The sequence below is a fragment of the Myotis nattereri genome, assembly GCF_964212035.1.
Source record: "Myotis nattereri genome assembly, chromosome: 14".
NCBI lineage: Eukaryota > Metazoa > Chordata > Mammalia > Chiroptera > Vespertilionidae > Myotis > Myotis nattereri.
Genome location: NC_138089.1, coordinates 25,537,707 through 25,561,619, shown reverse-complemented (window position 1 = coordinate 25,561,619; position 23,913 = coordinate 25,537,707). Strand labels below are relative to the sequence as shown.

General features: G+C 45.0%; 1 protein-coding gene across 13 annotated transcripts in view; it reads right to left on the bottom strand.

Annotated features, from left to right (window-relative positions):
• MTMR14 (myotubularin related protein 14) overlaps positions 1-13,901 on the bottom strand; it is a 52,356-nt gene extending 38,455 nt beyond the window's left edge. For 5 of the 13 annotated variants that reach the window (XM_081105687.1, XM_081105692.1, XM_081105696.1 and 2 more), the window contains exons 1-6: positions 13,594-13,895; positions 12,610-12,758; positions 8,545-8,653; positions 3,051-3,126; positions 2,709-2,769; positions 701-823 (exon numbers count right to left, since the gene is read on the bottom strand). In XM_081105687.1, the coding sequence (XP_080961813.1) occupies positions 701-823; positions 2,709-2,769; positions 3,051-3,126; positions 8,545-8,653; positions 12,610-12,758; positions 13,594-13,755 (680 nt within the window). In that variant the 5' untranslated portion in view covers positions 13,756-13,895. Of the gene's footprint in view, positions 1-700; positions 824-2,708; positions 2,770-3,050; positions 3,127-8,544; positions 8,654-12,490; positions 12,759-13,593 lie in introns of those variants that run through there. The other 8 variants (XM_081105693.1, XM_081105697.1, XM_081105695.1 and 5 more) reach the window with 5 other exon arrangements.
• Between the last annotated feature and the right edge of the window lie 10,012 nt (positions 13,902-23,913).

Below are 23,913 nucleotides of genomic sequence, written 5' to 3'. Positions count from 1 at the left end.
GGCTCTCACCTCAATACTCACTGAGGACACTGCTAAACAGGGAGAACAAACAGCATCTGAAGGGTAAAGACTTGGGACTGTCCTGACAGATGGAAGAGGAGGGATAAGAGATATTCAGATATCTGTAGAGCTGAACTGTAACTTAACCTTAGTATGCCTTCTTTTCTAGGTTAACCTCAAAATTAAAAGTCAATATTATTAAAAAATTTTCAGAAAATCTACAATTTTATCACTCTCACAAGGGTTCCAGTTTTTCAAGTTCTGCCTTATCACATGAAGATTTTGGTCCATATGCGAAGTAAAATTGAATATACACTGATTTCTGTTGTTATTGTTCCACTACAAAAGAGCCTCTGATATATTGGAGATGGTGTAGAACTTGGAGCTAAAGGAAAACCTTCAAGGGTGTCTCAGAGGAGGCAGCAGAGCACAGGTTAGAGACTCCTGGCTCCTCCGTTACTCTCTGGTCGAACTTGAGCAAGTTATTTAACCTCTCTGCACTTCAGTTTCCTGCCTGCAAGATGGGCAACACTAAACCTGTTGCAGGGCTGTGTGAAGGTAGAATGAAAGGATGACAGAAAGCTCTTAGCACAAGGCCTGACATGTGGTGAGCCCTCAGTAACCGCTAGGTACTACCACCAACCCGAAAGCCTGTGAACACATCGCTCTGCCCATTTCACAGTGGGTGCCCTGTACTTACTTCATGCCAAACTTCACCTTCTTGTTCTCTACCATCAGGTCACAGATGTATTTGACTGACAGGTACCGAAGCAGCTTGATGTCATAGCCTCTGACCTTATCAAAAAGATGTGTGTCGGAACTTCTGAAACAGAGAGCCAGAGGGAGAAGTTGCACTGCACACACATTCAGAAAAAAACGGGGGGTTGGTGAGCTTGTTCAAAGAAATACAGATGTTACTGGCAAGAAATGGTTTCCCTTCTCCAGAAAATGGAGGGAAGGGAAGACAGGAAAACTAGAACAGGTATGGAGAAGGTGACTTTCTAAGAGATTACCTCCCCTGAGATGCATTTCAAAGAAGCAATTTGCAGCCCTGAACCAGGGAAAGGCTTTTTGGCCCAGCTTGACATTAAGCCAGAAGACCCAAAATAATCTCCAAGTTCTAAAAAGCAGCAAGCTGATGGCTGATAGAGTATTTGAGCTTCCACTAGAGTTTATATCTCTTCACCTTTATGACCATTTTAGCCATGGCTTGCTCATATCGGAAGAGACTGAAATTCTTGATGGCAGATGGACTTTTTAAAGCTATCTTATCAACTGACTGTGAGATACTAGCAAGTGAATGCCTTCTCCTTAGCAGGCCTATGAAGCCAGGAGAAAGATAGAATCTTCTTAATCTCCTTTTTGATCAGTCATACAGATTAAGGCAAAAGTAGAATGAGTAAACAGTCCCCATTAATTTTTTTTTTTATGTTCACTGCTTAGCTGTCCCTAGCAGACTCCTCACCAAAAAGTATATGCTGTGGAAGAAGGCCTGTCTGATCTCGGGGGAAGAGCCAAACATTCCTGAGCACAAGCCAGGCCACTGCTCTCGGACTCACAGGCAGAACCCCAAGCACAGCGTGAGGCCTTCCAGGGACTGAGCCATGATGTGGGGCAGCTGATCTTTCTAGGGTGCTCATGTGCATTCCAGAGACACTTGATACCGGTTAAGGAATTCCCATGTGGTGCAGACCATGCGAAGGCCCTTTTCCACAATATCCTATACTGCTGTTTTCTAAGAACATTTGGAAAGAAGTACGAACAATGTGAACCTGCCCATTTCCTGCCTTTACGGAGGCCTAAGATACTTGTTTGTCTGATTGTTTGTTTTTGATCCTCACCCGAGGATATTTTTCCATTGATTTTTAGAGAGTGGAAGAGAGAGGGAAAGACAGAGAGAAATATCGATGTGAAAGAAACACATCAATTGGTTGCCGTCTGCACACACCCCAACCAGGGCCTGGGTCAGGGAGGAGCCTGGAACCAAGTTGTGTGCCCTTGACTGGAATTGAACTTGGGACCCTAAGTCCACAGGCCAACGCTCTATCCACTGGCCTAAACCGGCGAGGACCTAAGATACTTGTTTATATCAAGTACTCTTATGCCACCAGCCAAAAAGCTAGGGAGCTTCTCTCTACATCTCTCTTGCCCTGTGCCGCAGCACCAAGTGTGCTGTGTGACAGCTGGCCGGCAAGTTGGCCGTCACCACACTGGCCACAACCTGGAAACTGTAGGGCAGGGGTCCTCAAACTACGGCCCACGGGCCCACCGAAAACATTTATCCGGCTTGCCGGGTGTTTTTGCCGCCGCTGCCTGTCCTGCTTAGCAGCCGACTCGTCCCAGGCCCGCAGTGCACATGTGTGGAATGTCTGAGGGACAGTGAACTGGCCCCCTGTTTAAAAAGTTTGAGGACCTCTGCTGTAGGGCTTAAAGACACACACACAGGTGCCTGGACTAGGACATTACCTCTGGGATCCTGATGTGAGCCAGGGTGAAAAGAGACTGCTCATATATTCAATAAAGTCTGCTTTGGTGTGAAGCCACAGGATGGACTTCAACAACCCTGTATTATGGACGTAGCAGTGGGAGGAAAGGAGCCAATCTACTCACCTGGACCAGGGATGAATTTGAATCAGTATGAAAAGGGCCACCACTGGTCAACACCCGACCCCAACACCAGCCCAGACCCATAACAACCTGGCACTGACCGAAGAGCACAGTCCTCCTCCGTGATGTCCTCTGCATCCGCCCAGGCATCATCTGCACCCCCTGCCAGAGAGACAGTCTGTCAGCACTGCGGCGGTGGCTCCACCCAGGGAAGTCCTGACCAGCCTGCCCCCCCACCGCTCCACCCCTACTGGTAGCCCTTGTGTCTTTTCAGCACCAGATGCCCCATATACTGGCGGTCTTCTATCCCAAACATCTCCTCGGGTGACAAAAGGCCTAGTCTCTCCCCAGCTTGCTCCCACATGCCACTGTGGCTAGGGGTGGCTATTCTCTATGACTGAGCTCTTGTTCTTAAGTCACAGAGGACACAGCTTAACATTCACCTGAGAAAATATAGTTGTAGCCAGTTCGTCCATACAGCTCCCCCCATCCAGCCAGCGTGGCCGACCTGCAAATGTGCTGGGAGAGAAACAGAATTTTCAGGGTCAGATGGTTTTCTGAGTGTTTTTGTTTTTCCCAGCTTAACTGAAATATAACTGACATGACATTATGTAAGTTTAAGGTATACAACATGTTAATTTGATGCTCTCATATACTGCAAAATCATTACCACGATAGTGCTAGTTAACTCCTCCATAATGTCACATAATCAGCATTTCTTTTTTTCTGGTAAAAACATTTAAACTCATCTCTCTTTAGCCCTGGCCGGGTAGCTCATCCTGATACACCAAGGTTGTGGGTTCGATCCCGGTCAGTGCACGTACAAGAATCAACTAATGAATGCATAAATAAGTGGAACAAATTGTTTCTCTCTCTAAAAAATAAAAATCATTTCTCTGCAATTTTCAAGTATAACCATAATCACCATGCTATATGTTAGATCCACACAGAACTTCTTTGTCTTATAACTGGAGGTTAGTACACTTTGATCAACAGTCAGTTTTCTGAAGTATGCAGTCAAAAGAACACTTGGGCTCCTCTAATTCTTCCAGCAAAATGGGTGCAGGAGCACTCATTGAAACCTTATCAGCATCAAGGCCACAGCTGTCAATTGGAAAGAGGCCTATATTTAATCTACAGCCTCTGTCAAGGGGGTATCTCCCCAGACGAGTGGCACCAGGATGTTACTATTTGATAGATTTAGAGGTTGTCACACATGTACTTGGGTAAGATTTGGTGGTTATACCATCTGTTCACTGTTTTCATGAGCCCTTGAGGTCGATGGGGCAGACATTGTTGCTGCTTCATAGGCACAGGCGGGTGAAGTAATGCGTAAGGTACACAATGAGATCTGATCTAGACCCACCTACCTCCAACGCCTATGGGCTTATGATTACCTGGAACTGTTTAGTGCTGGGTGGGATACCTTTGAAGCAGGAGGGCCAATTAAGGGAGAAAAGCTTGGGGGCTTTTTTTAATTAAATATATTATTTCTTTTCTCTTGTCAGTATTAAGGAAATGTAGCTACAGATGTGCTTACATATTCTTTTACTCTTTTCCTCATCACCGAAGGAGTATTTTGAGAGCTAGAATTCTAGAAACCACCAACCGGCATGAACTTCAATGCATCTAATTTTAAGGCTTCATCTTTAATTAAACTGTGTTCCAGGAGATCTAGTAGGGTTGGGGAATGGGAGGAGATACTGGGGCTGGGGAAGCAAGCCAGCCCAGAGTTTAGCCAAAGACTGGAGGTGGCAGTCAGGGTGGCTGGGTGATTACACTAGAGAACGGAAGCTGCAAGGTGACAGAGAGAGAGGGTGAAGCCATTTCTCAATGTAAAGTGGATCTCAGGAAGACCACAAAACAATGCCTCACCTTCTCTACCTGTAAGCTAATGGGAGGAAATGGCTGTGCTCCTACAGGAAAGGGGTGTAAGCGGGAACTTCTTGTTTTCTGAGGTAGTGGCAGCCTGGGGAAGGGGGAGGTAATAGAAGAGCAACCTGGATTTAACCTGGGGTGCGTGCAGAAAGCAACCAAATCAATGTGTTTCTCTCACATAGATGTTTCTCTCTATATCTCTCTCCCGCTCCCTTCCACTCTCTCTAAAAATCAATGGAGCACTAGCTGGTTTGGATCAGTGGACAGAGTATTGGCCTGCGGACAGAAGAGTCCCAGGTTCGATTGCAGTCAAGGGCACATGCCCGGGTTGCGGGCTCGATCCCCAGTAGGGGGCATACAGGAGGCAGCCAATCAATGAATCTCTTATCACTGATGTTTCTATCTCTCTCTCCCTCTCCTTCTTCTCTGAAATCATTATATATATATATATATATATATATATATATATATATATACATATATATATATATGTATATGTATGTATATATATATATATATATATATATATATATATGTGTATATATATATATATATATGAAAATCAATGGAAAAATATCCTCGGGTGAGGATTAACAGAAATAAAAATCAGAAATAAAATAAATTAAAGATTTAGTTCCACAGTTGCACTAGCCACACTGAACTGAGATTTGAAGGAAGCAGGAAGCAAGCACTTAACATACTCCCCTTCCCCAACGTGGTAGAGGTAGCTGCCCCTGAAGTACTGCTGGCAATAAAGACTGCCACCACCGCCCTCGTAACCGAGCACCTGATGAGTGCCACACTTCTCTGAGGACCACATCCCCATTTCACAACAGAAGACATTCCTGTGCTTTTCCCAATCTCGCTCTCAACTGCTTGTTCACTTGCCTTCCTTCCCCACTCACTGAGCTCCATGAGGACAAGAACTGTCTTACTCCTCTGTCTGCCTAGAAGCTAGCACAGGGCCCACTACTGTTACATCCAAGAGCAGCATCTTCCTGTTGAGCCTGTATGTACAAGCCGGAGGGCACTTTGCCAGGTGCTGGGAAGACAAGAACACTGCCCTCAGAGGGATTACAGCAGAGAGAGGGAAATGACAGACATGCAAACACACAACTAGAATAAAACACACGTAAGTTGGTATTAAGTGAACACTGAGTTGGGGAAGCTAAGGGGCATCAAATGGTATCACTGCTTAGAAGGACGGTGCAGAGGAAGAGAGCAGGATTAATGGAAAAGCCCTCAGAAAGATTTAAGAATGCCAAAGCCTCCTCAATAATCCCTCCAACTCATCACCTTCCCTCTGAAATCAGTTGGCTTAGGCTCTTTTCTCACAGGCCTGTTTAGTCTGTTAAGTGCTACAATCTGTTATTCAGCAACCCCACTAGACTAAGCTGTTCAGGGTGGCATTTCCCAAATGCATTCAGGCAAGTTCCTTACTCATGGTCTGCAGACAAATGAGAAATACCAAACCTAACAAAGCTACACAGGCCTCTCTCCTACGAGACTTCTCAGAGCCTTTACTGTGTCAATGTCTGCATATCAACATACCTTATGAATCTGGAGCTTGGGGGTCAGGCCAAACCTAGTATGCAATATTGCTCATTCTTGTTGGACAGGGAATGCTTTTCAAAAATATATTCTTTTCTTAATATATCTTATTGATTTCTTACAGAGAGGAAGGGAGAGGGATAGAGAGTTGGAAACATCAATGAGAGAGAAACATCGATCAGCTGCCTCCTGCACATTCCCAACTGGGGATGTGCCCACAACCAAGGTACATGCCCTTAACTGGACTCGAACCTGGGACCCCCCAAGTCTGCAGGCCAATGCTCTATCCACTGAGCCAAACCTGTCAGGGCTCAAAAATATATTCTTAAACTACTGTTCTATGGAACACACTTTGAGAAACAGTGGTTTGAGTACATCCTGTGTAATTTCTAGTAACAAGCACTATGCTCCGTAGACCAATGATCTTTAAAATAGAGTTCTGGCCCTAACCAGTTTGGCTCAGTGGACAGAGCGTCGGCCTGCGGACTTGGGGGGTCCCAGGTTCGATTCTGGTCAAGGGCATGTACCTTGGTTGCAGGCACATCCCCAGTAGGGAGTGTGCGGGAGGCAGCTGATCGATGTTTCTCTCTCATCGATGTTTCTAACTCTCTATCCCTCTCCCTTTCTCTCTATAAAAAATCAATAAAATATATTAAAATAAAACAGAGTTCTGGAAACTCCCAGGAACATGAAAACTTTCTAAGGAAGCCCTTGGCTAAATCTCCCTTCTTACCTCTCCTTTCACATTTGCCCTTCTCCCATTTTGCAAAAGAAAGACCCAAAGGGGCAGAAACATCCCTCCTCCTCACTGCCCTGCCCTGGTCCTGGACTACTCATGCTGGGTAACTGCAGCTGGAGTCTGTAAGCTACTGAGGTGAAAGCTATGGCACATGCACTCAGACACCTGCTAAATGACTGCATCCTTGTTCCCCTCATCTCTTCTAGGCTCTCTACTTTAAGTTCACTATTCCTGGACTAATATTCCTCAAAATGCTACTTTTGTCCTGCACTTGCTCAAGAATCACAGTGGCTCTCCAGGCCAACGCAAACAGCTTGATCAGCATCAGCCTCCTGTACTCAATCAGCTCCAACACATACCTTCCATTCCAGTCAGGAGGTTTCCTGGCCTCTCTTGTTCCTGCCTCCATGCCTTTTCCTGTGCTATATCACCTGCTTGGAACACCCTCCCACTCCTCCTGCCAATTATTATTCTGCTTATCTTTCAATGCTCTCAAACTAAGTCCTCCTCCCTTAATGAGGCATAGTCGGCCAGTCCACACTGCTGCCCCTCTTTGGTGAGTTCCTCTTACACCACACCTTGTGACTCTAAATTAGTGTGGTAGCCTGAAGAAGTTTTGGGATAGGTTCAAATACCAGCTCTCTAGTTGTTTAAAGTAAACTTGGGGCCGAAACCGGTTTGGCTCAGTGGATAGAGTGTCGGCCTGCGGACTCAAGGGTCCCGGGTTCGATTCCGGTCAAGGGCATGTACCTGGGTTGCAGGCATATCCCCAGTGGGGGATGTGCAGGAGGCAGCTGATCGATGTTTCTCTCTCATCGATGTTTCTGGCTCTCTGTGTCTCTCCCTTCCTCTCTGTAAAAAATCAATAAAATATATTTTAAAAATAAAATAAAATAAAATAAAGTAAACTTGGGGAAATTATTAACCTCTTTGAGTCTCATCTGCAATATGAGAATATCAATTATGTCAAAGAATTATAAAAAGGTGAAATGAGAACGTATTGGGGAGTCAAATTAACAATAGTCACTAGAATATAAGCTCCATGGGGGTAAGGAATTTTGTCTAATACTGATGTAACTTAAGGCTTGAAACAGTGCATGGGATATAGTACACATTTAATAAATACTTAATGAATTATATGATTGAAAAAATGAATAAACAATAATGTAATAACTGACTTGACCTAATCGACTCCATAAACCTTTGATGTAGGCATGATTATTATTCCCATTTTATAGAGGAGAAAATGGCCTTGCACAGACAGGTCTGAACCTAGGCAGTCTGGCTCCAGAACACAGGGGGAGGTACTCTGGTGTGACTACCCCTTCCCTACCTAGACTTATTTTTTAAATATATTTTTATTGATTTCAGAGAGGAAGGGAAAGAGAGAAAGAGAGAGAGAGAGAGAGAGAGAGAGAGAGAGAGAGAGAGAGAAAGAAACATCAACAATGAGAGAGAATCATCAATCAGCTACCTCCTCATGCCCCACAATGGGGATCGAGTCAGCAACCTGGGCATGTGCCCCAAGCAAAGGTGATCTCCTGGTTCATAGGTTGCCACTCAATCACTGAGCCACACTGGCCAGGCCCTAGACTGATTCTTGAAGGTGGTTATCAGAATTGGCCTGTTTCTCTGGCCGGCACCAGGCACCCAGTAACCACCAATACTCGGCTGGCAAAGGCCAAAAACAAAATTATCCTACACTTTGCATTAAGCCAGTTACCCCAGAAGCGGGTCTCAAGGAGTGTGAGGCTATGGCGTGGTCTTACCTTGCCCTTGAACAGGATCACTGGGCAGACAAACCGTCCTCTGCACCTGGCCATCTTGCTGCGGTTAACAAGGTCTTGCAACTTGCTCACCTGCACAGTGCTCTGAAACCTAACGCACAGACAAGAGAGGCAGGTCAGGCTGGTTTCTAAAGGGGCATGCATGTGTACGCTTGTTTTTACAAAGACCCCATGCTAGGTCTGCATGTGTATGTGAATACTCATTTGAAATTTAGTAAGTGCTCTAATCCCTAAATTCCAGATCATGGATTATGTTTTTCAGGAAAAGAAAAAAATGCTATATCATAGGTATTAAAATTTAAGTCATCCTGATTTCAGAACCTTTAAAATGAGAAAAAAAGAAGTCAGCTACTCTGAAGACATGGTATATAAAATACAGAAATATACACAACAAACTGTATGTTGATTACTAGTTTTTTCCTCCCAGAGTAAGATAACAGGTGCTCTGGGGACCCTCTGGAAAACACAGGGCCATTTTTTCTGGGACAGAGAGTGAAAGAGAAGCCATTTCTGGCACTGAGAAGTATAGTAGTTATTGTACTGATTTGGTAAGGGAGCTTCTAGAAAGAGTCAGGTATAGTAATGAGTGACAGCAAGTCACACCCCTTTCAAATCGTATGAAATCAGTAGATCCCCCACTGACTCTCCCTTAGCTCACACCAGCAGCTCCCTCTGTGCTCTAAATACATTTGATTCTCCCAGATTGAGTCCTTCCACTGAGCACACTCTCCGCAAAACCAGGGTGGAGAGCATGCCAGCATTTCCCTCCTAGGGGCTCTGTGCAGCCTTTCAATGTAGAGGCAGGCACATTTATACTTGTTAGGCTAGTTGGTGGCTTATTTTCTTGGTTCCCCTACTCAAAGAACCAACTTGGTTTCTATTCCAAAGTTCCTGTTTTTATTTTTATTCTCTCTTGGCCTTAGCATCTTTACCTTACAGTGCGAAGCACTGAATTGTTTGGCACATGACTCATAGTTGAATAAGTAAGTGTAGGCTTGTGGATTTATGTTTGTTTTGCAGGACTGAATCTTTACCCTATGGAATCTGATACATCTCTGGGTAGAGTCATTATTGAGTTGAACTGTAGGACACCCAACTGGTGTCTTGAGAATTGGTGGTGTGAGGAAACCCCCCACCCCCATACACACAATGGAAATGGGTGCAGAACTACCCCCCAATGCCTCATCTGTACTTCCCTAATTCTGGCTCATTATACTGTCATTGCTTATTTTTTGGTCTATGTTACCCACTAGACCTACAGATAGGGACTTCATCTACCTGATAAGACTTCAAATAGATCCCCTGGATCTGCCACATGGCAATAGCTCAACAAACACTTGCTGATAAACATTATGTCTTGGCTGTTCAGAGATCCCTGCCCAGGCTTCTATTCCCAGATCATGGGCTAAAGTGGGGAGATGTGTTAAGCGGACTTAACCACTTCCTTAATCCAGTTCTACCCTGTGTAATTCAGTCTAATTAGTGTCATATTAACACCAAAGCCAAATATGTAAAGAAGCAAAATTTTCTACTTCCCACCTAAACATGCATGTATTCCCTTCTCTTCAACCAACAGGCATCACCCACTCAGTATCACTTCAAGTCCTTGCAAGGAGTGAAAAGTAGAAACAAACTCCAGTAACAACTCCAAGTAAAGGAATGTACCACAGTAGCCCTGGCCTGAAAGGTGACACTCTGCTAGACAAGATGGGAAAGCCCTGATGATGGCAGAAAAAAAAAAACAGACGGGAACAGAGCAGTGTGAAGAAGACCTGGCTTTTAATTCCACTCTGCTAACTATGTCTGCGGGTTTAAATTTCCTCTTCTGGCCCAGCCAGCGTGGCTCAGTGGTTGAGCACTGACCTATGAACCAGAAGGTCACGGTTCAATTCCCCGTCAGGGTACCTGCCCAGGTTTCAGGCTCGATCCCCAGCGTGGGACTTGCAGGAGGCAGCCAATCAATGATTCTCTTATCATTGACATTCTCTCTCTCTCTCTCTCCCTCTCTGAAATCAATAAAAATACATGTTTTTTACAAATATAAAAATAAATTTCCTCTTCTGTACAATGGAGGTGATACTATCCTCTTCACTAGGTGGCTTCAAGACTTGAGTTAGTGTCTGAAACTCTTAACATGTGCCAAATAGCAGGTACTTGACAAACGTTAATTTCCTTCTTTTTAAGGGCTAGAATGAATCAGCACTAAACTTATTTCCTTCCCAGAAAAGCTCCAGTGAGGCAACCAAGCAGAGTTCCTAGAGAACTGCTGCTACAGGCTGGTTTGGTATTACCTGGAGCTTGTTAGAAAATGCAGCTCAGCCCCACTCTAGACCTACTGAGTCGGATTCTGCCCTGGAACTAGAGCTTCAATGATTCACTCACAAAATCAAGTTGGAAAAGCACCATCTGGACTACAGTTGAACTTAGTACCTTAATGCCATTGTAAAACCACCAGTCAGCACTGGAATGAGGGCGAGGGCAAAGGAAAAGAGCTCTTTTTCAGAAACTTTAGGCTTGGAGAGCCCTGGAGTTCTTAGGTTGTACAACAGAGGCTACAACACAATTCTATGATCTACATATAATGTTTTTCTAATGCACTCATTTTTCTCAATGAACCCCACCACAACAAGCTCCTGATATGGTACACCTATGGACATCCCATTTTACAGATGAGAAAGCTAAAGCTTATCCTTAACTCCTCCAAACTGGTTGTTCTGCTTGAAGCCTTCTTTGACTTCTGGTGGCCCACAGCAGTGGTTCTCAGGCTATAGCATATGTAAGGCTGATCTAGGGAGCAATCTGAGAATGTAGATTCTGGAAAATCTGACTCAGGGGTCCTAGAATCTGTGATTGTAATGAGTGTTCAGGGGATGCTAGGAAATAAAATCACTAACACCCTCAAATCCACTCTCCTTGGCCTGATGAGCAGGACCCTGTACCAGCTGGTCCCCAAGGACATTTCAGGGGCACCCTTACTCATCCTTCCAATTCCAGCTGAAAAAAAATCCCCACCATGGGGTCTTCCCAAACACACACCAGAGTGCTGGTAGGCCTACAGTAGCATTTCTCAAACCTTAATGGCAAATAAATCACTGGAGCACCTTGTTATGCTGTGATTTTGACTGATTCAGAGTCTCTAGCCAGGTTCTGGGTGCACTGATGGATGGGATGGCCTGCTACACTTTGCAGCATGACTCTACTGCAGCTGCAATCATGGGGCCAGGCTTTCATAGTATTGCTGAAAACAGCTCCCAGAATTCCCTTAACATTCGCAACAAGCAGGGAGACTAGGGGAACAAACTTTGTGATTGGCATAAAGCACTTCCTAGAGTGTAAATGCTGTGATTATTTTTTACTGTCAAACAACTGCTACCATTTACTGACCACTTACAGCTTGCAGCCTGTGCCAGGTGCTTTATGTTTGCTCTCGTAGGAAAGCACTCAGACCTTGATAGGCCCTAAAAAAATGGTAGCCCTTATTTCTAATTCTCACAACAAACATGCCAGGCTTATAATAACCACATTCTTCATCAGAGAGCGCACTAGCCACTTTTCTAAAGAGGTACACTTACCAGTAAGAAAACTAACAGACAAACAAGGTAAGTAACTTGCCCAAGTTAGTTGCACAGCCAGCAAATAAGGCAGCCAGCATGTAAACTCAGGCAATCAGACTCCGGACCTCAGTCAGGCTTATAAAGCATGTTGATACAGCACACCTCCCATCCACATTCCCTTAAAAAAGGACACAGGTTCAGAGAGATGAGGTGTGAAGTCAACAGTCTTAGGACATTTAGCTGCTGTAGAGTGGGAGTGAAATCGAAGTCCAGGGCTGTGACTCCCTACCTCCATTCCACCATTCTACACCATGCTGCCCTGCCAATCTTACCTATCAAACCATGAAGTAAACAAAGACGTGGATTAGGCTTACCACCTGGGGAAAGCAAGTCTGACCAGCCCAGTGCTCTGCTCAGCTGCAGAGTTCCCAAGTCTGGGGATGAGTTGTCAAGGCCTCCCCAGACAGGCCCACCCTGGTCACATGATGCTCACGTGTCTTTCTCCTTCTCAGAACTTTCATACTCCAGGAACACGATGTGCTGGGGGTAGTGGCCGCAGATATCCCCATTCACGTTTTGGATCACACTGTAACAGTAGTCTCGGCCAAACAGCTCCAGACATCTCTTCTCGATGCGCTCAACCTGCACAGAGGAAGAGACCTGAGTATAAAGAAGATTCTGGGGTTCTGAGTGGGAGAATTAGGTGGTTTATGACCTGGAGAGGTCGCTGAGAATGACATATGCCTCTGTGATTACTATTCAATGCTAGGAAAAGACCTACTGGTGGGGGGGAGGGCGTCACAGGCCCTAACGGTGTAGCTCATTAACCAATGTGGTGTGGTATACTATGGGAGGGACACTGAACCCCTCAGTTAAACCGTTAAGCATTTGAAGGAGAGGATTACAGCTTTCATCCAGGTCTGGCGATGAGACCCAAGGGAATTCCCAGGGTAGAAAAAAGAAGAACTGAAGCCTGCTTCTGATAAAGGACCAGAGAGAGTGTGGGCTGTGCTCCTGCTCTATAGGGGAAGGAGAGGGAAGGGCCTGCACTCAGCGTCAGGCTGTGGAGGAGGCAGCATAAGGAGGCAACGTGGTTCACCTCTTGACTCCATTCAGCCCCACCACTCCAGCTCCTTCATTTTGACCTTTGCACCAGAGGAATACAGTCTAGACTCTTTTTTATCCCACCCTGGGGGTTAGACTTTTTAAATATGTTGTCCCTGCCAGGTGCAGGGGAGTAACCCTCCTCAGTTCCTCACTCTGATCCTCGACCACCAAAACCCTTGTCTCAAACCCAAAAGACTTTCTTCCCTGCCACAGACTGACCTCTGTTCCTCCTTCCTCGGCTTTTAAACCGACCCTTACTCTCCGGATCCAAGCCCTGGGACCTCTCCTTCCTCGGACCCCTAACCTCAGCCTTTCCGCCTGACTTTCCAACCCAGGAACCTGCTCCTGCTCACGACGCCTACGAACTCACCCTCGAGCCGCCGGTCCCGCTGCAGTCTTTGGCCCGGTACTGAGTCCTAGAGAACTCCTCCAGCAGCTCCCCGAGCCCAGGCTCCTGCGGCGGCGGGGTGCCCGAGGAAGTCGAGGACCCGGCCGAAGCGGCGGCGGCGGCGGCGCCCCGAGCGCCAGCCATGGCCCAGCCCCAAGTCCCTGCAGCGTCCCGCGTCCCTTCAGCGCGCCTCAGCCCGGCCCATGGCACCTGGAGGCAGCGGCTCCAAGTCCCGAACCTCCAGAACCGCTTTAGCTGCCGCCTTCCGCTTCCACTTCCGGCCCCGCCCCACGCATCCGGATGTTTACCTTGTTTTGACCAATCGGAGGCCGGGACCCGCGCCCCGCCCCTCGACCACCGGCCCCCGGTCAGACGCGGAGCGATCCAAGTGGTCTCGGGGGAGGGGGCCGAGCCGCTCGCAGACACCTGGTGCTCCGCCCCTCGGAGTTTCCCCTGGGGAAGCCGGGCTAAACCATTGAGGCGGGGGCTGGGGGGGGGAAGTGAGGGAAGGAGGAGGGAGGAACCACGGGAAAGGAGCAGAGTCAGAGTGAAAGGAACCTTTTTACAGGAAGAGGAGGAAACTGGTGTTGGCAACCACAGTAATAATAGTAACAATAAACAGTGTTTCATACGGCACTCTGCTTGCACCGCTCCTCACAGCGTCCCCGTGATGTTATAGTGCCCCTAGCATTAATGAGGAAACCCCGCAGTCATAACTGGCTTAACATTATTATTATTTTTTTATTGATTTTTAGAGAAGGGGGGAAGAGAGAGAGAGAGACATCGGTTTATTGTTCCACTCATTTATGCATCCATTGGTTGATTCTTGTATGTGCCCTGATCCAGGATGGAGCCCACAACCTTGGCACATCCGCCAAGCTCTAACCACTGAGCCACTCGTCCAGGGCCTGGGTTTGAAAGTCTGTGATTGAAAAGTCCATATTCTTCTTTTCTTCATTATGGTCTTGATGAGAACGTTCAAACCTGTAAAAAAAAAAAAAAAGTATAAGAGTTTATTTGAGTCAAACTGGCAGCAATTGTCGGGAAGCAAGATCTCAAATACTCTGGAAAATCGAGTTTTGTGGTTTCTTTTATGAATTTGAAATTAAGGATTGAATTTAAGAAAGATTACCTGAAGGCGGGAGAAAGCAGGGCTAGAATTAGATTACAGGATAGTTAACAAGATTATGTGCTCTTAAGAGGGTGATTAAACTTATTTTACTTATTTATTTTATTTTATTTTAGTTAATCCTCACCCAAAGATGAAGATATTTTTCTGTTGATTTTAGAGTGGAAAGGAAGGCAAAAGAGAGAAATGAACATCAATGTGAGAGAGACACATAAATTGGTTACTGTTAGGTCTGATCAAATAATTGAATCTATATCCCCTCACCTGGGAAACTGACCTTTAGATCCTTTTCCAACCTACACTCCCTTTCACTTAGACCACACTCCATTTGCTAAAACCAGTAACTTTCTCCTCCAGACTTGCCCAGGATCTGGACCCAAACAGAGAATTCCCTGCTGAAAAAGCCCTCCTAGAGTCCTTTAAAATCTCTGACTCCCCCAACCCTGGGTGCTAGCACTATTTTGGGTCTCAGCCCATCTGGTCTCCAGATGATCTAATAAATTTATAAAATTCTTTACCACTTTTGTTCTCGTGTGTACCTCCTTCGGTAACCCTAATAGTTGCCTCCTGCAAGTACCCTGACCAGGACTGGGGATTGAACATGCAACCGAGGTACTTGCCCTTGACCAGGAATCGAACCGGCAACCATTTTTGTGCATGGGAAAATGCCCAACCAACTGAGCCACAAAAGCCAGAGCAAAAATAAATCTTTGACTAAAAAGTTATATGCCCATCATGATCTGCCCAGTTAGCAATTTATGATCAGATCACCCTGTGAGGTTTTCTGCAGAACCCTTTTTTCATGCACAATGGAATATTCCAAACATTCACAGAAGTGGAGAAAATAGCATAATGAATCCTCAAGTATCCACCAGCCAGTTTCAATAGTAATTATCATCTGCCCATCTGTGGTAGGCAGTTAGACAGATATAAGCAGGACAAGGACGATGGGCCAAGTACAGAAGGTTAACAGGGCAGAAAGCCCAGGTGCCTACAGCAAAGGACAATTGTAGGGTGGGACTCGCCCCCGGGGTGACCTTTCCTCCCCTAGCTTATCCTTAGTCCTGTGATTTGGACCCCCTTGACCTTTCCTTCCTAGAGATAACATTTAGGCCTCAGGTGTATGTAGCTCCACGCCCAGAAAAGCAGCAAAACCAGACAAGCAATGCCATGGCTGCCCTCAGGACCAGCTGCATTGAATAATGCCCCCCTGCCCTGGTGTTAACCAATCAGTGGAGACCCGGTCCTTGAAAGTGATAACCAGAACGATGAGCCAAGGTGTTTTTCCCAGGGTTGAGTCTCACAACGCTGAAGAATGAGCTACACAGACCAGAAGATTTAAGCAAAGATGTGGAAAATTTATTACAAGCAGATTCAGATTCAGATTCAGATTCAGATTCTGTCAAGGGGAGGGGGACCCAAGAATGGGCTGCCCATTAAAGCCTTGTAGTCCAGGGGTACATATTTGCCACAAGCCTGCTTCGATATCTATGTGTGTCGTCACCTGATTGACTCCATCAATTGTTTTTGCCCAACAACGGACCTAAACTTTTCCTGTTTCTGTGTGTTCTTTCTCTGTTCCTATCCTGAACTTTTTCTGTCTCTATGTGTTTGTACATCTTGTTTACTGCAGGCCCTCCCTTGGTTTCCCATGCCTCCCGCTCTGAGTCCAGAAACATTATTTCTGCTTGGTCGGTTCCTGTGGTTAGGCTGGCTCAAACTGCTGTGTTTGCCCCTGTCTTTGTTTTCCACTGGACCCCGGCCCTATCTGCCTGCATTTCAAACCCTCTCAAAAGGACACACCTGAAAAGCCGATGAATATTCTATTGAGATCTTCCCCTGGGACCTCCCCTAAAGCCTCCACCTTTAAAACTCTTAGGACAGAGGGCCCCTGAGCACTCTCCCTCCCAGGAGCACACCAGTGCCTTTCCCATCCATCCCCTCTTCCCCTCCCCCTTTCCATAGGTGGTTCACCATTACCTTCCTTACTCCCAAGCTCCTAGGGCCCTTGCTGTGCCTCTATAACTTGTTTCCTCAACCCTTTTCTTCTATGAATTACTTCTTCTACCTCTGTAATTTTATAAATAAACTAGTGTCCCGGTGCACAAATTTGTGCACTTTGAAAGGCAATTAATTAGAAGAAATATTTTAATATCGCTATTCGCGTCTTGCTAATGAAAAGAAAATAGGATTCTACTGAGTCTCCTATCTACCTACTCCAGGACTTCTGTGAGGCTCAAATGAGATGAGGCACGGGAACACGCTTCACAAACAATTGGTTAAACTGTAAAATCTTTGCACCCGGCTCTAAAGCAAGCTAAAGCAAGTCGTGTTCCTGGGCTGAAGAAACTCCAAGGATGCTAGTCACTAGAGTGAAGAAGCTGGCGTTGCTACGTGACGTCATTACCCAGCACCCATAGCGACCATTTTGGGGCTGGGCTGTGGGCCTCATTTTGTGCCATGGGGGCTTGGCTGCACTGGCTGGAATTGGGTGGGATGTCACTCTGGGGCGGTGGAGGGGCCTGTGTCCCACTTGGGGGAAGCCACGTGTTGGTTTGTGGGTGCCAGGTCCACGGTGCATATCATGGCAGCTCCTGCGTTGAGCATCTGCCCCCTGGTGGTCAGTGCGCATCATAGCTGAAGCAGGAATTTTGGGGAACATAGGCAGGCTTAGGGATTTTTTAGAATTGGGGTCCATGGAAAAGCATGGGATGGCAGGCTGGGAGAAGGTACATTTCCATAACACAAGGAAGCCAGGTGCAGTTACATCTTTATAAGGCAAGGGAGCAGCAACAATTGCATTTACATAAGACAAGGGAACTGGAAGTAGCCAAGTAAGGTCTATAATTACAAAATAAAGAGAAGGAAGCCCTTCATTCAGATGGAAAAGAAGAAAGCCCAGAGGAATGGAAGGACTATGAGGGAGGAGAGCCTTAGGAATCACTATAGTAACCAATTGGAGGGGAATATTGACCAATCAGAGAGGATATCAGGACACAGAAACTGCAGCCTTTAAAAACCACAGGGAAAAGGAACTCAGTGGGACCCTTTTCCCTCTCCCTAGGTGGAGTCCATTCCGTGGGACTCTTCCCTCTTCCCATGTGGGAGTCTGTACTTGTTCTTCAATAAATTCCCACCTTTGCTATATCACTTTCTGTCCATGGATTCATTCTTTGATTCCAGAGGACAAAGGATCCAGGTTCCAGGTCGGAAGGACGGACACCTAGCCTTTTATATATATAGATAGATGTCCTCGAATAGTTTGAGTCTTGGTTCTGAATTCTTTCCTAGCCAAAACTCAAGTATCAAGGTTGCTAAACCCAGGTCAAGTTCAACCCCACCTGTCTAATACCTGGTGCTGTTTCTGCTACCTACAACAAACCTATGTTTAATCAATCCCCATCCAGTAGAATTATTTTAAATCAAATCTCATTATTTCATCTGTAAATACTTCAGTATTTATCTCTGACAGGTTACTACTGTTAAAAAATGCTTAAGGCCCTGGCCGATGTGGCTCAGTTGGTTGAGTAAAGTCCTGTGCACCAAAAGGTCGCTATTTGATTCCTCAACAGCCAATCTATGTTTCTTCTCTCATTGATATTTCTCTCTCTCCCTCTCTCTCTCTCTCTCTCTCTCTCTCTCTCTCTTCCTTTCCCTTCCTCTCTCTAATATCCCATACTGGGGATGGAGCCCATAACCCAGGCATGTGCCCTGACTGGGAATCGAACCATGACCTCCTGGTTCATGGGTTGGCACTCAATCACTGAGCAACATGGGCCAGGCTCTAAAATCAATTTTTTAGCCCTAGCCGGTTTGGGTCAGTGGATAGAGCGCCCGCCTGCAGACCTAAGGGTCCCGGGTTCGATTCTGGTCAAGGGCACATACCTCAGTTGCAAGCTCCTCCCCTATGGGGGCACTGGTCGAGGTTCGTGCAGGAGGCAACCAATCAATGTGTTTCTCTCACATAGATGTTTCTATCGGTCTTTCCCTCTCTCTTCCACTTCACTCTCTCTAAGAAGCAATAGAAAAATATCCTCGGTTGAGGATTAAACAATTAATTAATTTTAAAAATAATAAAATCAATTTTTAAAAATTGCTTAAGGAAGACAATTTAGGTAATACAAACTATTTAATAGTTTATGACATAATGTTTTAGTCAATGGTCCCATAAGTTTATTTATTTCTTTTTAAATATATTTTTATTGATTTCAGAAAGGAAGGAAGAGGGAGAGATAGAAACATCAATGATAAGAGAGAATCATTGATCGGCTGCCTCCTGCACGATCCCCCACTGGGGATCGAGCCTGCAACCAGGGCATGTGCCCTTGACCAGAATCGAACCTGGGACCCCTCAGTCCGCAGGCTGAAGCTCCATCTACTGAGCCAAACCAGCCAGGGCGGTCCCATTGTTGCAGTGTATCCCAAGAATCACAGAAGGATGCCTCAAGAAGTCAAATTAAAGAGTGCCGAAACCGGTTTGGCTCAGTGGATAGAGCGTCGGCCTGCAGACTGAAGGGTCCCAGGTTCGATTCCGGTCAAGGGCATGTACCTGGGTTGCGGGCACGTCCCCAGTGGGGAATGTGCAAGAGGCAGCTGATCGATGTTTCTCTCTCATCAATGTTTCTGACTTTCTGTCTCTCTCCCTTCCTCTCTGTAAAAAATCAATAAAATATATTAAAAAAAAAAAAGAGTCACATTTATTGCAATCTGGGACTATGAGGGGCCATTTCGCTTTCCCAAATCTCATAGTAACAAGATGGCCATAACACCAGACTTATATAGGCCAAGATCACAAAGGTATTGATTACATCCCAGGGTTTGGAACGAGGAACCTGGTTCGCAAAAAAAGCAGTTTACAGAAGCAGAATTAAGCATGTTAATTATAGTTTTGGGTCTTCGAATCACTGAGTTGACAGAAACATTATCTGGGACCTCTGGGTTGACAGGAACACATTATCTAGAGCCCTCGAGGCAATTTAGAGTAATTGCACTGTCCTGGTCTTGGGACCACTGAGTCAACTGGAACACATTATTTGTGGCCACTAAGACAATTTAGGATAATTGTGCTGTCCTGTTTCCCAGGTACAGAAGAATGTGCTTTCTAAAACCAGTAAGATAACAATCAATGGGATAGTCATGTTACAATCAATAAGGCATTCAATCAAATGGGATGATTTATACAATCCAGAAAATCAAAGTAACTTTTCTATTGTTAAACAAAGCAAATAAGTACAGAAGCCAAACAGCAGGGTTAAAGTTAAACTACAGTTTCTACCTGAGATGACTGCTACCATACTTCAACCATAAATTTAAAATGGAGCTAAAAAATGTTTGACACCTGCCCTAGGCCAGTGTAGTTCAGAGGTTGAGCATCAAACCATGAACCAGAAAGTCACAGTTTGATTCCTGGTCAGGGCACATGCCCAGGTGGTGGGCTTGATCCCCAGTGGGGAGCATGCAGGAGGCAGCCGATCAATGATTCTCTCTCATCATTGATATTTCTCTCTCTCTCTCTCTCTTCCTCTTTCCTCCTCTCTGAAATCAATTTAAAAAAAAAACAACAACGTTTGACACCTAGTGGCATAGCCTTTGTAGCTCTTGTGATACGGTGCAATGCATTACATAAACATTCTGTGTTACAAATGCCGACAGTATTCTGTGTGCATCATTTTGTACAGGTTTATAGCTTAGGAGCTGTAGGGGAACAAAATTTGTCACTCCAAAATGTCTATTTTGGCAGAAGGATTATTCTAAGTTGGTTAATTTTAAGGATCAGTAGATAGGGCAGAAGCTCTTTGTAAGGGAAATCTCCATTTGTAAGGGTATTTCCCTTGCTGTACTGGGGGAGGTAGATGACCGTATCTCTAGAAACTCATGTAGAAGACAATGACTTAAATTGCATAATAAAAACCATCAACAAAAGGAAAACCTGCTATTCAGATGTTCCCAAATGACACATCAGATCAGAGGTTAATATTTAAAATATATAAGGACCTCATGCAGCTTCACACCAAAATACCCATTATCAAACGTGAAAAAGGCAGAGGGAGGAATTGAGCAAAAAGGAAAAAAAGAGAGAACTCATGGACTGGGACAACAGTGTGGCGATGAGAGGGGGTAAAGGAGGACAGGGAGCTGGAAGAGGGCATAGAGGGGCTAAATGGTGATGAGGAAATAAATAATAAATACATAAATAAATGGGCAGCGGATCTGAACAGACATTTCTGGAAAGAGGACATACAGAGAGCCAACAGACACATGAAAAGATGCTCAACGTCACTAATCATCAGAGAAATGCAAATCAAGACCACAATGAGATGTCACCTCACACCTGTCAGAATGGCTATCGTCAATTAGTCAACAAATAACAAGTGCTGACAAGGATGTGGAGAAAAGGGAATCATATATTGCTGGTGGAATTGTAGATTAGTGCAGCCACTATGTAAAACAGTATGGAGGCTCCTTAAAAAAAAAAACACTAAAAATAGAGCTGCCATATGATCCCATAATTCAACTTCTGGGTATTTATCTAAAGAAAATTGTCCTCAGTTGGTTGGGCGTCATTCTGGTGACAAAAAAGGTTGCTGGTTCAATGTTAAGCCCAGATTTCAAGATCCCCAATAGACCACCAGGGAGCCAGCCGAGTCCGATGCAAAAGCAGATAGAGTCTTTATTCGAGTTAGCTCGGCTCCCCAACCACACTCGCCAACACAGTGGTAGGGGGCAGAGAGAGAGAGGGCTCTGTGGGGAGAGGGGTTTTATAGGGGGGTTGGAGTAAGGGGAGGAGAGAGGACTGTGGGCCCTGCCAATTGGCCAGGTGCAAGTCAGTGTCCTGTTACACAGGATGTGGTCGTATCTACGGTGCACACTTCCCTTGATTATCATTGGTTAGTTTAAAGAAATCCTAGGTGTGGCTAGCAGAGGCTTGGGCTTTCGGGAAGAAGCTCCTTGCCGAGCACATGGCTGCCCAAAAATGGAGGATCCGGGGTAAGATGGAGGGCGTAGCCCTCGCCCTTTCAGTTCAATTCCCCATCAGGGCACATACCAGTATTTTGGGCTCAAACCCCTTTAGGAGGCGTGCAAGGAGGCAACCAATCTCATGCCAATGTTTTTCTCCCTCTCCCTTCCTCTCTCTCTAAAAATCAATTACATATATTTTGTTGTTGCTGCTAATACCCACCCAGGGATATTTTCCAGAGAGAAACTGATTTTTAGAGAGAGTGAAAGGGAGAGGGAGAGACACACAGAGAGAAACATCTCAATGTGAGAGAGACACATCAATTGGTGGCCTCCCGAGGGCCCTGAGCGGGGCAGGGAATCAAGCCTGCAACTGAGGTTCATGCCCTTGACTGGGAATCGAACCCAAGACCCTTCAGTCTGTGAGCGGACGCTCTATCCACTGAGCCAAACTGGAGAGGGCAATACTTTCAGAAACAGAGGGTTATGTATAGAGAGTTGTCTTGCTAGGACCTCTGTCTTCCCACATTAACACTGTACAATGTCCAAATTGAAAAATGTGGAAAGCCGCGTTTTTGTATGACCGAAAGTAACACAATATTAAAGATGACTGAATTTAACTAACTGTGAATCTTATTCACAGACTTATGATGTTTTGAAGAAGAATAAAGTGATAAATAATCTAGAAATAATTATGAATTTACTCTAGTAAATATATTTTTCTGGCTGTCCTTTCAGAAATATTACTAATTACTTTGTTAAAGTCGTTTTTCACATAATCTGTGTCCTATTGACAGTAATGATTGCAAGGTTAAAAATCATATTCAAACTATATGAAATTTGAGTGTTTTTCTCATCCAAAATATAATTTTAGCCCTAGCCGGTTTGGCTCAGTGGATAAAGCGTCGGCCTACGGACTGAAGTGTCCCGGGTTCGATTCTGTTCCTGGGCACATGCCTAGGTTGCGGACATGATCCTTAGTGTGGGGAGTGCAGGAGACAGTCAATCAATGATTCTCTCTCATCATTGATATTTCTATCTCTCTTTCCCTCTCCCTTCTTCTCTGAAATCAATAAAAAATTTTTAAAAATTAATAAAGAATATAAACACCTGGGTTGACACAGCCTATATAATCTCAGCTGCAATTACCAAAAAAAATGTAATTTTAGCAAATGTACATTATTAAAATTTTAAAAATAGTTCATGTATGTTTTCTCAAAAGTTATTTTTCTCCTAAAATATGAAAAATTGTTCAAGCTAGAAGGCAAGATGTAATCATACTAAGTGAATGTTAAATTTTAAAATCAAAATTATTATTTTTAAAGATTTTTAAATTGATTTTTTAGAGAGAGAGCAGGGGAGATGGAGAGAGAGAAACACTGATGTGAGAGAAACATCCATAACTGCCTCATTCACTCCCCCTACAAGGATCAAGCTTGCAACCCAGGGCATGTGCCCTGATAGAAAATTGAACTGGCAACCTTTCAGTGCATGGGGCACCACCTAACCAACTGAGCTACACCAGTTAGGGCTAAAATCAAAATTATTTATGTAGACCTGAAATTAGTTTTTGAAAATTTAATTAAATATTTTGATATAAGTAAAACCATTTGCAAGTTCATTTGCAATACCAGTGTCCATCTCATTGCCCATGTAAAGAACTGGCATCACATATCACTCATGTTACATCTAGGCAAACATGCAAGCAAAGTAATAAAACTGTCAATATTGCAAAATGTCCCCCAGTTACCATGCGCGGCTCTTATGAAAATAGAGCTAATTTCTGGGCACTTCTGGAACCATGAGTTAGAACCTGGACAGCAGCAAGACCATGTACACTTGGCACTACTAGGAAGCAATGCTTTGTTGTGCAAGAATCTATGGCAGTCATGTTATCTGAGGGAGAAGGGTTTGACAGGTACATTGATTTGTCTTTTCTTTTATCCAAGTGGTTCTACCGCTCGTATCGCCCTCTAGTCCCTTGTCTGTCCGGATAGTAGCAGTGACACAATCCACTGAAACTATCTAGATCAGCTGTCTTTTCTTTAGAGGTGTGGACAAACATGGCTCTGAGTTGTGGGAGTGGATGCTTAGGGTTATGGGTTGAACAGTGCCAGTACTGAGCACCAGGATCCCAAATGACGAAGTGCCTGTGTGTTCTCTACCAAAATCTCATGTGTGTGTTTGTGAATATGGAATTCTTTAAAACATAGACC